Consider the following 14,820-nt stretch of genomic DNA (forward strand, 5'->3'; position numbering starts at 1 on the left):
CCCAGACTGTGTCCGCTGCGTATTAAACCGGCTAACACCTCATTCTTCATCTTTTTAAATGCTCAGTTGCCATTGGCCGCAATATATTTTGGGCGAGCAGCCAAGAGCCCCTTTATCTGGTCCCAGAAAGAGATCCTAAGCTCTCTGTGGCAGGGAATCACTGGCACTTATTCGGTAAAAGTACGAATAGTGCCGATCCAGCACCAATGGGGCTTCCCGTGCGACAGCGCAGTCGGAGGTATTCGCACTTTTACTGTACACGGGACATTACGCCTGTAAATATGCACACTACAAACACATTGCTCCCTCTGCAGGACACAGCTGGGACTGAATACCGATATCCTGCTTTTCCGATACCAGGAGGTGCTTAACCAATGGAAAGTCTCCTTTACCAATGACTGATGACATCACTGGCAACATGGCAGCCCCCATGCTTACTTTCGTGCTGCCTAACTGTTTTATACTGTGTGGGTAGTGGACAGCAAACTAAACATTTACATAAAGGTACATACATTATTAGCTGATAGAAAGACCTGGCTCAGCATCTGTGGCTCTGAGCAGAACAAACCCAGGCCCAACAGCAGAGGCGTCACAGGGACGAGGTCTGTGCGATTAAAAGCTTATTCTAGAACAGGGGAGCGCAATCTTGTTCTCCTGCGCCCCCCTCTCCGCGCGCCCCCACCCCTTACCTTGGTTCCGGCGTTCTGGGCGTCGCACTGCCATGGCAACGCGTCACGAGAAGACGTCTGAACCAAGGTAAGTGAAGTATACAGAGGCCTTCGCCGCTTCCCCGGCATTTAATTTAAGCGCCCTCGGGAAGCGCGCAGGGCTGCCCCCTTCCCCCCCCCAGTTTGCGCACCCCTGTTCTATAAATTATTTTACCAGCGCTTTCATTTCCTGCCTTGTTAACTTTGCAGCTGGGGAGAAAAATGTGCCATTTTCAGTGGGTGAGATTTAATTAGCGCGCGAATATTCTGCGCATGTTCCGTTAACGTAGGCGGCAGTGCTATCTTGACAGAGAAGTGTAATTGCGCTCAGCAGCGAGTGGCGGAAGCAGGATAAAGACTTCTTCACATTCGAGACGCTGCCGCAGATCAGGCGGAGAAACAACGTAATCTAAAGAATGGGACAGATATCCGGGGACGAGGTGGGGGGGAGGAACCACGACAGCACGCGGGGGGGGAGGGAGGAACCACGACAGCACGCGGGGGGGGGGGGGGAGGAACCACGACAGCACGCGGGGGGGGGGAGGGACCACGACAGCACGCGGGGGGGGGGGGGAGGGAGGAACCACGACAGCACGCGGGGGGGGGGGAGGGAGGAACCACGACAGCACGCGGGGGGGGGTGGGAGGAATCACGACAGCACGGGGGCGGGGGAACCACGACAGCACGGGGGGGGGGGGAGGGGGGAGAAGCACGACAGCACACGGGGGGGGATCACGACAGCACGCGGGGGGGGGGGAGGAAGAACCACGACAGCACGCGGGAGGGGGGGGGGGGGGAGGGAACCACGACAGCACGCGGGAGGGGGGGTGAGGGAACCACGACAGCACGCAGGGGGGGGGGGGGAACACGACAGCACGCAGGGGGGGGGGGAACCACGACAGCACGCAGGGGGGGGGGAACCACGACAACACGCAGGGGAGGGGAACCACGACAGCACGCAGGGGAGGGGAACCACGACAGCACGCGGGGGGGGGGGGGGGGAGGGAGAACCACGACAGCACGCAGGGGGGGGGGGGGAGCACCACGACAGCATGCAGGGGGGGAGGGGAGAACCACGACAGCATGCAGGGGGGGGGGGGGGAGAACCACGACAGCACGCAGGGGGGGGGGGGAGAAGGGGAGAACCACGACAGCACGAAGGGGGGGGGGGGGGGAACTACGACAGCACGCGGGGGGGCCACGCTGTAGCACATGTGGGAAACTAGCTCCTTATTAATCTTTCGGCTCCTGGAGCAGCGCGCAATGTGACATCTTTAGTAAGCCAGACATTTTGGTGCGTCCCGTCAGGATGGCCCCCGGGTGTGGCTCCTTTACAAGGCTTTTCAGATTCCAAGGGCCCCCCTGGCTCACATTGCAAAAAAACACATTTAAGCTTTATGTCGGATCACCCCGCACAGAAAGTGGGGGGGGGGGGGGGGGGAGGGTGGAGGCCAAAAAACACTTTAATCCCAGAGACGGAGAAGCGCTCAACTCACCTGGAATAAATCCGATCAGGTTAACGCGGTGATCAGGCAGCTCCTCTCCAGCGCCCAGCGCGTACAGTATCTGCAGAAGCGAAACGCACAGTGAGAACAGGAGCGTCTCTGCGACCCTTACACATCTACCCGTCCTAAACACTGCACCTACCCAGTTACTATACCCCTAACCGTGCACCTACCCCATCACTATACCCCTAACTATGCACCTACCCAGTCACTATACCCCCTAACTATGCACCTACACAGTCACTATACCCCCTAACGTGCACATACCCAGTCACTATACCCCCTAACCGTGCACCTACCCTGTCACTATACCCCCTATCCATGCACCTACCCCGTCACTATACCCCCTAACGTGCACCTACCCCGTCACTATACCCCCATCCATGCACCTACCCCGTCACTATACCCCCAATCCGTGCGCTTAACCCATCACTATACCCCCTAATCGTGCACCTACCCATCACTATACCCCCCAACCATGTACCTACCCCATCACTATACCCCAACCGTGCACCTACCCATCACTATACCACCTAACCGTGCACCTACCCCATCACTATACCCCATTACTATACCCCCAACCGTGCACCTACCCAGTCACTATACCCCCTAACCGTGCACCTACCCAGTCACTATACCCCCTAACCGTGCACCTACTCCATCACTATACCCCCTAACCGTGTCCCTACCCTGTCACTATACCCCCAACCGTGTACCTTACCCCATCACTATACCCCCAATCGTGTACCTACCCAGTCACTATACCCCCAACCGTGCACCTACCCCATCACTATACTCCCTAACCGTGCACCTACCCGTCACTATACTCCGTGAGCAAGCACCTATCCCATCACTATACCCTTCTAAGCGAGCACCTACCCCATCACTATACCCTCCTAAGCGAGCACTTACCCCATCACTATACCTCATCATGATAATGAAGTATTATGTATTTTAATCCATCTGGTGCTTCAGGGGTTAATGAGCTACAGTTTGAAATATATATATATACACACACACACACACACACACACACACACACACACACACACACACACACACACACACACACATATATAGTTGATGACAAGCCCAGGCTTGTCATGGGTGGGTGCTGTGCTTCAAACCGAACTTAAGTGGGGGGCCTGTCATGGATAGCCCACTAAAAGTGACACGTGGGTGCAGTTTGATTTAAAAAAATACAAGAGATGTTTATTGCCTGCTTGCCCCTTGGCCAGGCCTGGTTGTAGGACTGTTAAAGAATCTAGAGATGTAAGTAAATGATGGTTCTCCCGACACGCACATAAACAGGACCCTAGTTAAGGGATTTCAACGCATTTTCTAGAAGGGGTTTATGGATAGCCAGGGGGCGTAGCTAAGAAAGTATTCAACATGAGTGACTATTAAAAATGAGAATGTTCTGTGATGTCCTCTCCTCTGCATAACAAGAGTAGCAAAACTAATTGTCCCACCGAGAGGCACATTCTGAAATCACACACACGTGTATGTTTAAGCGATAATAAGGGACATATATTCATTTGTCGCTTAAATTTAGGATTAAGATGGTTATGTTTGGTCTCGTTGGGTAGGCCATGAGTGCCTAAATGTATTGATGTGTTTCACATGTGTGTAAGTATTACAGAAGTGAAGTTATGAGTGCAGTTATATACTGAGGTACAATTCAAACGTCATTGGCACAAGTTTTTTTTCCTCTGTCGTAAAACCATCAATCTTACAGCTGATTTACGACCGGGGGTTGGTTTATGTGGTTTACATGGGAAGAACGAATATTTAAGTCTGAGCAAAGATTATGAAAATCAATCTCAACATCGGGGTATTCGGAACTAAATACATGAGATCTCATATTCTGAACCTATGACCTCACTGGGAGAAAACATCGGGGTAATGTACTGTATAGGGATTTCTATTTGATGTTTTATCATTTTATTTTAAGAAACTGTCCTGCATTTATGGTAACTATGTTCTTGTAATATTTATTTCTGTAACCGTGGGTGGGTGCGGTGTGTGGTGTGTGATATATATATATATATATATATATACACACACGTGTGTATAATGTATGTGTGTGTGTGTGTGTGTGTGTGTGTGTGTGTGTGTGTGTGTGTGTGTGTGTATATACACACACACACACACACACACACACACACATTATACACACGTGTGTGTGTGTGTGTATATATACACACACACACACACACACACATTTAATAAGTAATGCTTTGGGCTCTGAATGAACTGTTGCACGCTCTGGAGAGAGTATTTGCGTTTCCGGACACTTTTTTCTACAACGGATTTTTGGTGTCTTGAAGTGCATAGTTTTTTCTATAATTCATAGGGACCTGGGGCCCTCGCAAATATTCATTTGACATATTTTGTTTGCATAAGTATCCCAGGTGGTGCAAGTGTATAGATGATTGCAATTAAGAGGTTAATATTAACTCAGTGGAGGTACCTTGCGCATGCCAAAGGTGAGTTGGTTAGATTAGCCATGTGCATTAACCATGATTGCATATCTAAGTCACGTGCCCACTTGTGTGCCGTTCGTGATGGTGGTATATGGGGAAGGATTTAAGGGTGATGCCAACTCATTTGAGGGACCTTTGCGAAGGTGAAGAGCGGGGCAGCTTGCGGGTTGTGTATTGACCCTTGTCCTGTAGAGGAGATATTGTCCATTTGAGGAACTTCTGCAGAGGTGAAAAGTGGGAGCGCTTGCCAGCGCGAGTATTAACCCTTGTCCCTTATGCAGAACGCGTGCTCGCAGGGGTGTCGTACGTGACACCCCCTAGCCGTGCACCTACCCCATCACTATACCACGTAAGCGAGCACCTACCCCATCACTATACCACGTAAGCGAGCACCTACCCCATCACTATACCACGTAAGTGAGCACCTACCCCATCACTATACCCCTTTGCATTGCACCCAACCCTGACCTGCTGTACACTTTGCGGCTGTTGCCAACACCTCTCCATGCTCCCTCTAGACCTATCTGATCCCTGTACCGTCCACCACTAACTGCCCCTCTGCCAGCACGCGGGTATGGGAATAGTCTCAGCGCCACGCTCAGGGTAACCCTTCACTGACAGAGGGTTAGCAGTGCATTGCAGACTGTGTAAGTGTTAAAGATGCAATCTCAACAACCCAGTGTTATCTTCTCCATTCACTGACAAAGAAAAGCATTCTCAGTCCTGCGGATGGAGATCGGGGATAGAGAAATATGGCTGCCGGTTAATTCTGCTTTGGTGCGAATAAGGTTATTCCCAACAGGTTTATGCGCTTCGCACCCTGTACAAAGTTTCCAGGAAAAAGCACATGGTTAGTTTAATTAAAAGTTGAAAGGACTAGTAAACACCCCCCCCCCGCTCCCTCCCTCTCCCCCCCACACCATTGCCGCTTACCTCTTCTCTGGATGCCCCTGTCGGTAACCCGTCCAGCCATATTACCCTGGTGGCCCCATCGGGCAGGGAGCCCCTCCTGTAATCCTTATCCTGGAGAGGGACAGAGGGGAGACGTGTGAGAGGGACAGAGGGGAGGCGTGTGAGAGGGACAGAGGGGAGGCGTGCGAGAGGGACAGAGGGGAGGCGTGCGACAGGGACAGAGGGGAGGCGTGCGAGAGGTGCAGAGGGACAGAGGGGAGGCGTGCGAGAGGGACAGAGGGACAGAGGGGAGGCGTGCGAGAGGGACAGAGGGGAGGAGAGAGGGACAGAGGGGAGGCATGCGAGAGGGACAGAGGGGAGGCGTGCGAGAGGGACAGAGGGGAGGCGTGCGAGAGGGACAGAGGGGAGGCGTGCGAGAGGGACAGAGGGGAGGCGTGCGAGAGGGACAGCGTGTGAGAGGGACAGCGGGGAGGCGTGTGAGGGGCGACAAGGAAAAACAGGGGGGCTGTGAAGCGAGACGAGGCTCCCCTGTAAGCGCTGCCATTATACAGAACACACAATTCCAAGGTGAAATCCCCAAACGCAAGCTTTAAAAGATACACTGTATTTGGAACCAATGCGTAGGAGGTTACAAGGAGATTTAAAAAAAAAAAAAAAGTACAGCTGAACCCCGTTATAACGCGGTGCTCGGGGTCCACATAATGAGACCGCATTATAACCGGGATCATGAAATGGCTGCCACGATCAGCGAGGACTTACCCAGCATCTGCAGCTCTCTCCTCCCCCTGCTTCATCAGGCTGCGTCCATTTGCGCGGATTTCAATTTGACTTTCGAGCGCAGAGGAGTGTCACATGACCACTGACAGCCCAACAGTGAATACATTTTATATAATACACATGCAGGAATCGAACCCATGGCCCTTCAAATGCTAGTAGCAATTCTCTAGCTGCTACACCACAAGTATGGTATAATTTATCAATTATTTTATATAATAATTTATCAATTATAAAATAAAATAATAATTTATAAATTATAATTCAAATAATAATTTATACATTTTACCATACCATGCAGGAATTGAACCCATGACCCGTCATATGCTAGTAGCAATTCTCTAGCTGCTACACCACAGGGTTGGTGTGATGAATCTCACTCTATAAACACACTTAACATCTACTGCACAATGCAATCCCATAGATGTTAAGTTTTGCTACTAGCATATGAAGGGGTATGAAGGGTCGTGTTCGATTCCTGCATGTGTATTATATCAAATGTATTCACTGTTGGGCTGTTATTGGTCAGAGAAGGGTCATGTGACCCGCCTCTGCGCTCGAAAGCCAAACTTAAAGGCACGCACGTGGACGCAGCCTGATGAAACAGGGAGAGGAGAGAGCTGTCGATGCCGGGTAAATCAATAAAGCATTAAATGTTATTTAAAAAAAAAAAAAAAAAACCCTTGGAGATGTTTATAAATCGGGAGCCACACTCAGACTGCGTTATAAGCGGATCCGCGTTGTAGCAATCGCGCTATAACGGGGTTGAGCTTAGATGGCCGCTTTCCTGTGTTGCAGGCCCCTCTGGAAGCATTAAAGGACGACCCCTCCTAATTCCACTATGTTTACGGGATTTCATGTGGGTATTTGATGCACTTTTCCAAATCTGACAGATATTTAATGTATTTAAGTTATATTTGGGAGGGGTTTCAGTTCCTCTGGCTGCACCCTTTGGTGTGATGTCACTGTGTGATCTATAGACTCCGTTTCTAATCTGCTACTTAATCTTCAATGCTACACTGCCCTGCCAGGTCTGTTTTATATACTCTCTTTCGACTCCTACTCTGATCCTTCAATATCTGGGAACACTCTCCTCCTCCATCTCATTATGCCATCCATATTTGCCGTTTTCTCTCCCCTTTGTAAACTTCTCTTCTCACCAACTTCCCCACTCCCCTCCTGTCCACATTTCTTCATCGCCCCTTCCCTCCATTTATGCCTGTACCCATACGCTGCACCACTATTTACACACCGCTTTCCCAATAATTTCTACACCCCTAAATAAAAAGCACCCCGACAAATCCTCTATTTATCTCCTCTCCATCTCGCTTTCTACTCCTTCCTGCTGCTGGGGCTCTCTCTCCTAATCCTGGACCCAGCCATATACACATCTGCTCTCACCCACACCTCCCTGCTACCTCTTTCCCTGCTAATGGTGTTAACCCATCTAATACCGACCAACCATAAAACGCACATTGCAAAAGAAGCATCCCAATAGCCTGCACTCATGGCTACTGTCCCACACCCACAGAAACTCCTACCAACCATTGGGGCCAAGCACTCCCACCGACTGTGCTTACCCACCATAAAGGCCAGGCACTGCCATCTACTGCATTAATTCCCTCACCTGCTGTCTCCAAGTCTCCCAAGATACCACATAGACTCTAAGCTCTCCGGGGCAGAGATTTCCTTTCCTATTGTCTAATTGTATTATTATAATTCCCTGTACCGTTTTTGTGAAGCGTGGAGTACACTTTTGGCGCTATATAAAGATATACATACTGTGTGAGGTCACTGTAGGACCAGCGAGTGCATGTACAGACAGAGTCCCCCCTCATCTTTACTGACTCTCTGATAAGGACAGGGTGGGATACTGGGAAAGAAAACACTTGATTGACCCCCAAGACATTCAACTTGACGACTATGTGGGATTTACACTTTAATTTAAACTCATCCCCCTCCCCCCCCCAAATACCTTACTCCCAGGCAGAGGCTCTTCTCTGGGCCTCCCTTTAGTCAACGGCTTCTCTTGTCTGTAACCGATTCTGAGGTCTACGTCTCGGTACTTCATGTTCCTATAGTCCGTGTCCTGCCTCCCAAGGAATGCCAGTTCCCCCGGGTTGTCTCCTGCCGGCGTCTCTCTGCTGGGCGCAGGAAGTTGGGGGGCAGAGCCCTGGGTGGGTTTTAACGGAGGCTTTGCGCGCGTCGGGGAGAGGCCGTGTCCTCCCGTCGTACTGTCCGCTCCGTGTTTCTGGGTTAGCTCCTGGGCAGCCAGCTGCAGGAAATCGTAGAGCAGAGACTTCGAGCCCAGGATGTCCGCAGGGAGCCCGGCCTCCCCCCCTCTCAAATCTTCGTCCTCCTGCCTATAACCCGTCGCTCGGAAGTCACGGTCACCGCTGACCCCGCTCAAATCCTGGGCAAAGTCTTCTTGGTTGCGCAGATCTTGGTCGCCTGAACCCAAGAGGTCAGAACAAGGCTCCTCCACGATGGTCTCAGCACAGCCTGGGTATTCCATGTCCTTGGCTGCAATCTCTTTGTCCGTAAACTCGGTGGGGTCTGGGTTTAGTCGGTCCCGGAAGTCCCTGTCCAGCGCCCCTGGGCAGTCGGTCAGCTTGGATTCCAGGAGCGCTGCTCCCTTGGCAGGGTCTGCAAGAGGAGATTCCTCCTGCCTGCAGCCTGCGTGAGAAAGATCCACGCGGGGATCCTCTGTCCTGCTATATTCCTCAGTTGGAGGGACCCAGTCTGTATAATGTGAAGGAGAGTCAACCTCCTTACTGGTCAAAACTGGACTCTCTGTCTCTTTATACGACAAAAACGGAATCCCTTCCTCTCCTTCAGCTTCTCCCTTACTGTAGTCCCCAAACACCCTCTCTTCAGAGACGATCTCACGCCCAAAAAGTCCTTCATCAGAGACAGTCTCACCCACAAATACCCTCTCCTCAGAGACGGTATCAGGGGTCAGTTTCTTAATATATTCTGTGTCATGAGATTCCATCTCTTTATGATCTTTATCAGTCTCTCGCTCACTGTAATCTGATGCAGCAGTCTCTTTCTCGGTGTAGTCTAACCCCGGAATCTCTTTCACTTGGTGGTCCATCACTGCAGTCTCCGTCTCCCCATACTTCAAAACTTCAGCTTCTCCCCCCCTGCAATCTACCTGTGCAGTCTCTCCGCCCCTGTAATCCAAACTTCTAGTCTCTCTCCCACTGAAATCTCCCCCAGAAGTCTCACTCTCCCTATAGTCAAGGTCTGCAGTCTCTCTGTCGGTATAATTTATTATCAGAGTCTCTCTCTTCCTGTAATCTATGGTTACTTTCTCTCTCTCTCTATAGTGCAATGGTGCAGTGTCTCTCTCAGAGTAATCTATGATTAGCCTTTCCCGGTAATCTCTCTCTGCCGTTGCTCTCCCTCTGTATTCCTGGCCTCTCTCGCACTCTCTGTATCTCAGGGCAGCAGTGTCTCTCTCCCTGTAGTCAAGGTCCGCAACCTCTCTCTCCCTGTAGTCAAGGTCCACAACCTCTCTCTCCCTGTAGTCAAGGTCCGCAACCTCTCTCTCCCTGTAGTCAAGGTCCACAACCTCTCTCTCCCTGTAGTCAAGGTCCGCAACCTCTCTCTCCCTGTAGTCGAGGTCCGCAACCTCTCTCTCCCTGTAGTCGAGGTCCGCAATCTCTCTCTTCCTGTAGTCGAGGTCCGCAATCTCTCGCTCCCTGTAATGCGTGGAGACTCCCCTCTCTCTGTAGTCCTCAGATGGAGGTAATCTCTCTCTGTATAACATGGCCGCCTTTCTCTCTCGGAGCGCCAACACTGCCGCCTCTCTCTCTCTCAGTTCTAACACTGCCGCCTCTCTCTCTCTAAATCCCAACACTGCTGTCTCTCTTTCTCTGAGTTCCAACACTGCCGCCTCTCTTTCTCTGAGTTCCAAAACTGCCGCCTCTCTTTCTCTAAGTTCCAAAACTGCCGCCTCTCTCTCTCTAAATTCTAACACAGCCGCCTCTCTCTCTCTGAGCGCTAACAAGGCCGCATCTCTCTCTCTGAGTGCCAACATCGCAGCAAACCTCTCCCTGTATTCTAAAGCGTCCCTCTGTCTAGAGGTCACAGCTGGAGTAAGCCTCTCTCGGTATATAATGTCTGCCTCCTCTCTTTCTCTATAATCCACATTGGGAGACCCCCTCTCTCGCTGGCCCATGTGCGATGCCCCTCGCTCTCTATAGTCCATGTCTGAAGCTGTGTGCCCTCTGTAGTCCATATCGGGCGTCTCGCTTTCTCCATAACTCGCGGCTTCGGGCACTACGTCCTCGTAGTCCACGTGAGACATCTCCCTAGTCCTGCAATCTATATTCTCCTGCCCCGGGAAGTTACGGTTCATTTCCTCTCGGTCGTACGGCAGCTCCTCCGGCGGAATACACTCCCCTCCCCAGGACTCATCCTGGGTACTGTCCGCATCTCTGTAGCTATAAGCAGGGTCCCCACGGCTCGCAAATCGAGGGTTTGGACCCCTTGCTGCACCCCGGAAGGGGAAAGGAGGTCCCCCGACTCCACGCCCCCTCAATCTGGGGTGGAAACCCTGCATCCATCTGGAAGGAAAAGTTCCGTCCGGACGTCCCCTGTGGAAGAGGAAAGCACTTAGAGTATTCTAACACTGGAACCCAGTCTCACTTAGCACAATATATTGCACTTAGTGTACAGACAGCTGGATAAAAACAGCCATTTAATGATTATTTGACAACTTCAATACGATTCAAAACTAAACAACCAGGTGATCATAGCACAAAATGAATATAACAGTGCAGTAAACCCAGAGAATATAAACGAGACACTGATAGCACATATACTGCAGCTCCATGGAACAGGATCCTCTGAAGTGGATGCTTCTTGGAAACCTGATGAAGAGAAGAAAGCACAGATGCATGCAATATGGGGCATTAACATTTTACTTTCATTAAACAAACAACACGGGGAGAAAGGAACAATTCACAATTTCCCCACTGGTCAATAGCAGAGAGTGACTTTGGGCGCACTCCAACCCTACTCCAGGCTCAGCTCCTCGTCGTAGGCGTGCTCACGTGCACGGCTTCTCTGATCTGCGTCTCACTCGCGTCTTGGGTTCGCCTCGCATCAGCCCATCAGGTTCCTAGTGGAGTAGGTACGGTGGCCTCTGAAGTCCAACGTGTCTCGTACGTGTATCGACTTCTTCTGGGGTTATTGTCATGTGTCTCTGAATCCCATCTTTATACCCTACATTGTTAGGATTGAGCAGCTGTATCGATTTAGGTTGTGACAATGTAGGGTATAAAAATGGGATGCAGAGAAACACATGACATAATCCCACAAGTCGATACACGGATGAAACGCGTCTGATTTTGATTATTTGTTCACATTATCAATTATATTTTTTGCGCCTTATTTTGTTTATTTGATCAATACGATTCAAGCCTAAAATGTCCAACACCACAAAGAACAATGGCATACCCCACTGATAATGCAATGTATGGGTAAAGGATGTCGCAGTGGTTTGAGAATTGAAAAGTTAGAAGGTATTTCAAGAGAATGCCCAATGGCAGTCATTTTTAATGAGATGGGGGAAAAAAAGAAACTAATTTTATTCTGCTTCAATAGGGGGAGGGGTGAGGTTCTTGGGGTAGTGAGAGATCCGGGTGAAAAATAAAAATAAGTGTTTCCTTGCGATAGTTCCCCTATGGGCACGATCGCAGTTTAATGAACCCCCTATAATCGGGCAGGGATGGCTGAAAATTGTAATTCTTTAACTTCTCCTGACAGTGCACAGCACAAAATGACATCTTCACCCACCGGAAAGCGGGGTTGGGAGGCCGTGGGATGCCCCACATCGTCTTCCTCCTGGGGGGGCAGGCTGGTGCAGATCCGTGGGTGGTGGAGGGTTGCAGTAGAGGTTGAACCTGCAGACAGAACAGCAGAAGATACAGAGATGTTACATGTGAGATTTACCTGCATTTTAAAAGAATGGTGTCACGCTTTAATGACTTGAGATATAGCTATATATTCGACAGTCAAAATGGCTGCACTCGCAGACGGTAATTGCCCAATAAGGCAGTTTCAGTGCTCGATAAAAAAATTAAAAAAAGGATCAATAAATACCAAAGTAATCTTAGTAACAGCACAGGACATGAGTGAGGATAATATAAAGGTGTTAATTGTCCCATAACACAAAATGCCACCCGATGTTTCAAAACCATGAAGAAGTTCCCTCTTGGGAGCAAAACGTCAGGTTACTTTTTGTATTATGGGACAATAAGCATTTACATACTTAGATTAATACACAAAGACGCACACCTGTACCTGTTTGTGTATGTATACGTGTGTGTATATGTATAATAATGATGTGTACTCACCAGCACACCCGGTTTCTCCTTCCCTCCTCCGACCGCCTCACAGCGACAATCGTCACAGCGACAATAGAGCGACACTTCCGCGCCGGAAACGGCAAGCAGAACGGGGCCGCTGGGAGTTGTAGTCTTTCGTGGCCCTCCCAGAAACGGAGACCTGGAAGCGAGACTACAAATCCCAAGAGGGCAGAGCGCGCCGAGTATCTAATGGAGAGAGGCGGGCCTTGTCTACAGGCTAAGGACAGCGGAAGCAATCTCTTCTGCAGTGCATGCCGGGAGCTGTAGTCCTTCTAGCTCTTACATTGAGTCAGGACATATATATATAATGACTGCAATATATATTTCACAGGACAATTATTTATATTGTACCTGTATCTTTGTTATCAACATGGTAAGGGAAAAAATATTTAACCCTTTAAGTTCCAGATTTTATGAAAAATTAGAGGGGAGAGGGAGAGGGAGAGGGGAGGGGGGGGGGGGTGGGTGGTGCAAAAAAATAACCCTGTTAAACCCTTTTTGCACATTGCAGACCCCGTCGCCCTAAACAAGAATTCTGTTTATAAAACTCAACCATTATTAAAAGAAGTGATGGGCCGGGTCCTTAAAAACATCGGTTACCGGGTACCTGGGGGGGAAAACAAATTCCGGGCCCCTTAGGTTTGGGGGGCGGAGGAAGAGGAGGAGGACAGCAGAGTGGCACAGGAGGATAGCCAGGAGGAGCGCACCCCAGCGGTCCAACACGGAAGTCTTCTGACCGGTCTACCGCTGCTACAGTGCAAGTCCTCCCCGGCGGTCCTCCTGTGCCACTCTGCTCCTGCTCACTTTGTCCTCTTCTCCCATCGCCGCCGGCTGCCGTCCTTCTCTACCTCCACCGCTGCTGTCCTCGGCAGGTTGCCATCCTTCCCTTCCTCCGCCGCTGGCTGCTGTCACCCTCTGCATGCTGCCATCTTTCTCTCCCGCTGCCGCCGGCTGCTGTCACCCTCTGCAGGGTGCCATCTTTCTCTCCCGCCGCCGCCGGCTGCTGTCCTCCTCTTCTGCTGAAGTACCCGGCACCGGGTTCCAGCGCCCTGGGCCGGGTTCGGGTAATTTCCGGGTAGGGAAAATATGGCCGAGTATGCCGGGTACCGGGTAATTACCGGGTACCCGGTACATCACTAATTAAAAGTAGTTACATACAGTGTATGTAAGAGGTAGAAACCTCTTATTTACCACTTCCTCTCAACATCTATTGTAACCAGATCACATTACATACATTACAATACTCTTATATACACTGTATATAATATTGTGTTTCTGTATTTCTGCCATACCCGATGAAGAACCATGAGAGGTTGGAAAGCTTGTAACATCAACTACTTGTTGGTCCAATAAAAGGTATCATACTCCTTACTCCCTCCCCCTCCTGTGTTACTACATGGAAGAAAGGACCAACACAGCTCCACACCCTGCTTTGCCATTATTAACAGAGAATATTTATTATTTGTGACTTTTTTTCCAGCTTCAATTTAGTCTAAATAAATGTATTTCCCTCCCCCGACCTCGCCTGCCTCCAAGGGAAGTTGTCATTGCTGTCAATATTCTTCTTGAAGCATCAAATTCCCTCCTACTGTATACGTTCCTCCTACCAATTAGATTGTCATCTCTTCAGAGCAGGGACTCCTTTTCCTAAATGTTACTTTTATGTCTGAAGCGCTTCTTCCCATGATCTGTTATTTGTATTATTTGTTATTTATATGATTGTCACGGGTATTACTGCTGTGAAGCACTATGTACAGGAATGGCGCAATATAAATAAAGACATACAATACATTAAATATACGGTGACAGAGTCACTGTCCTTATGGACTAGTGAGCTAGCGGAGTGGATAGGTTCCAGTGTACAGGAGGTTAAATTCCTCTATGGTAGCTTGCTGCACCTGGAGCACTCCAAAGTGAAGGTTTAAAAGGCAGGAAGTACCCTACACCAAAGAGACTGCTTTTCCTCAGCAAGGGGGGGATTGATTTTCTCCAAGCCAGGAAGGACTCTGGCTGTTCTGGTTCCCCAGCACTGCAGGAAGCACGGCTGCTGGGACCA

General features: G+C 50.0%; 1 protein-coding gene across 3 annotated transcripts in view; it reads right to left on the reverse strand.

The window, feature by feature from the left end:
* Positions 1 to 12,873, reverse strand: part of LOC142468049 (uncharacterized) — a 37,149-nt gene extending 24,276 nt beyond the window's left edge. For all 3 annotated transcript variants that reach the window (XM_075574125.1, XM_075574124.1, XM_075574123.1), the window contains exons 1-5: positions 12,753 to 12,873; positions 12,193 to 12,299; positions 8,360 to 10,988; positions 5,632 to 5,721; positions 2,204 to 2,273 (exon numbers count right to left, since the gene is read on the reverse strand). In XM_075574125.1, coding sequence (XP_075430240.1) covers positions 2,204 to 2,273; positions 5,632 to 5,721; positions 8,360 to 10,988; positions 12,193 to 12,230 — 2,827 coding nt within the window. In that variant the 5' untranslated portion in view covers positions 12,231 to 12,299; positions 12,753 to 12,873. The remainder of the gene's footprint in view (positions 1 to 2,203; positions 2,274 to 5,631; positions 5,722 to 8,359; positions 10,989 to 12,192; positions 12,300 to 12,752) is intronic.
* Between the last annotated feature and the right edge of the window lie 1,947 nt (positions 12,874 to 14,820).

This window comes from Ascaphus truei, chromosome 17 (assembly GCF_040206685.1).
Source record: "Ascaphus truei isolate aAscTru1 chromosome 17, aAscTru1.hap1, whole genome shotgun sequence".
Lineage (NCBI taxonomy): Eukaryota > Metazoa > Chordata > Amphibia > Anura > Ascaphidae > Ascaphus > Ascaphus truei.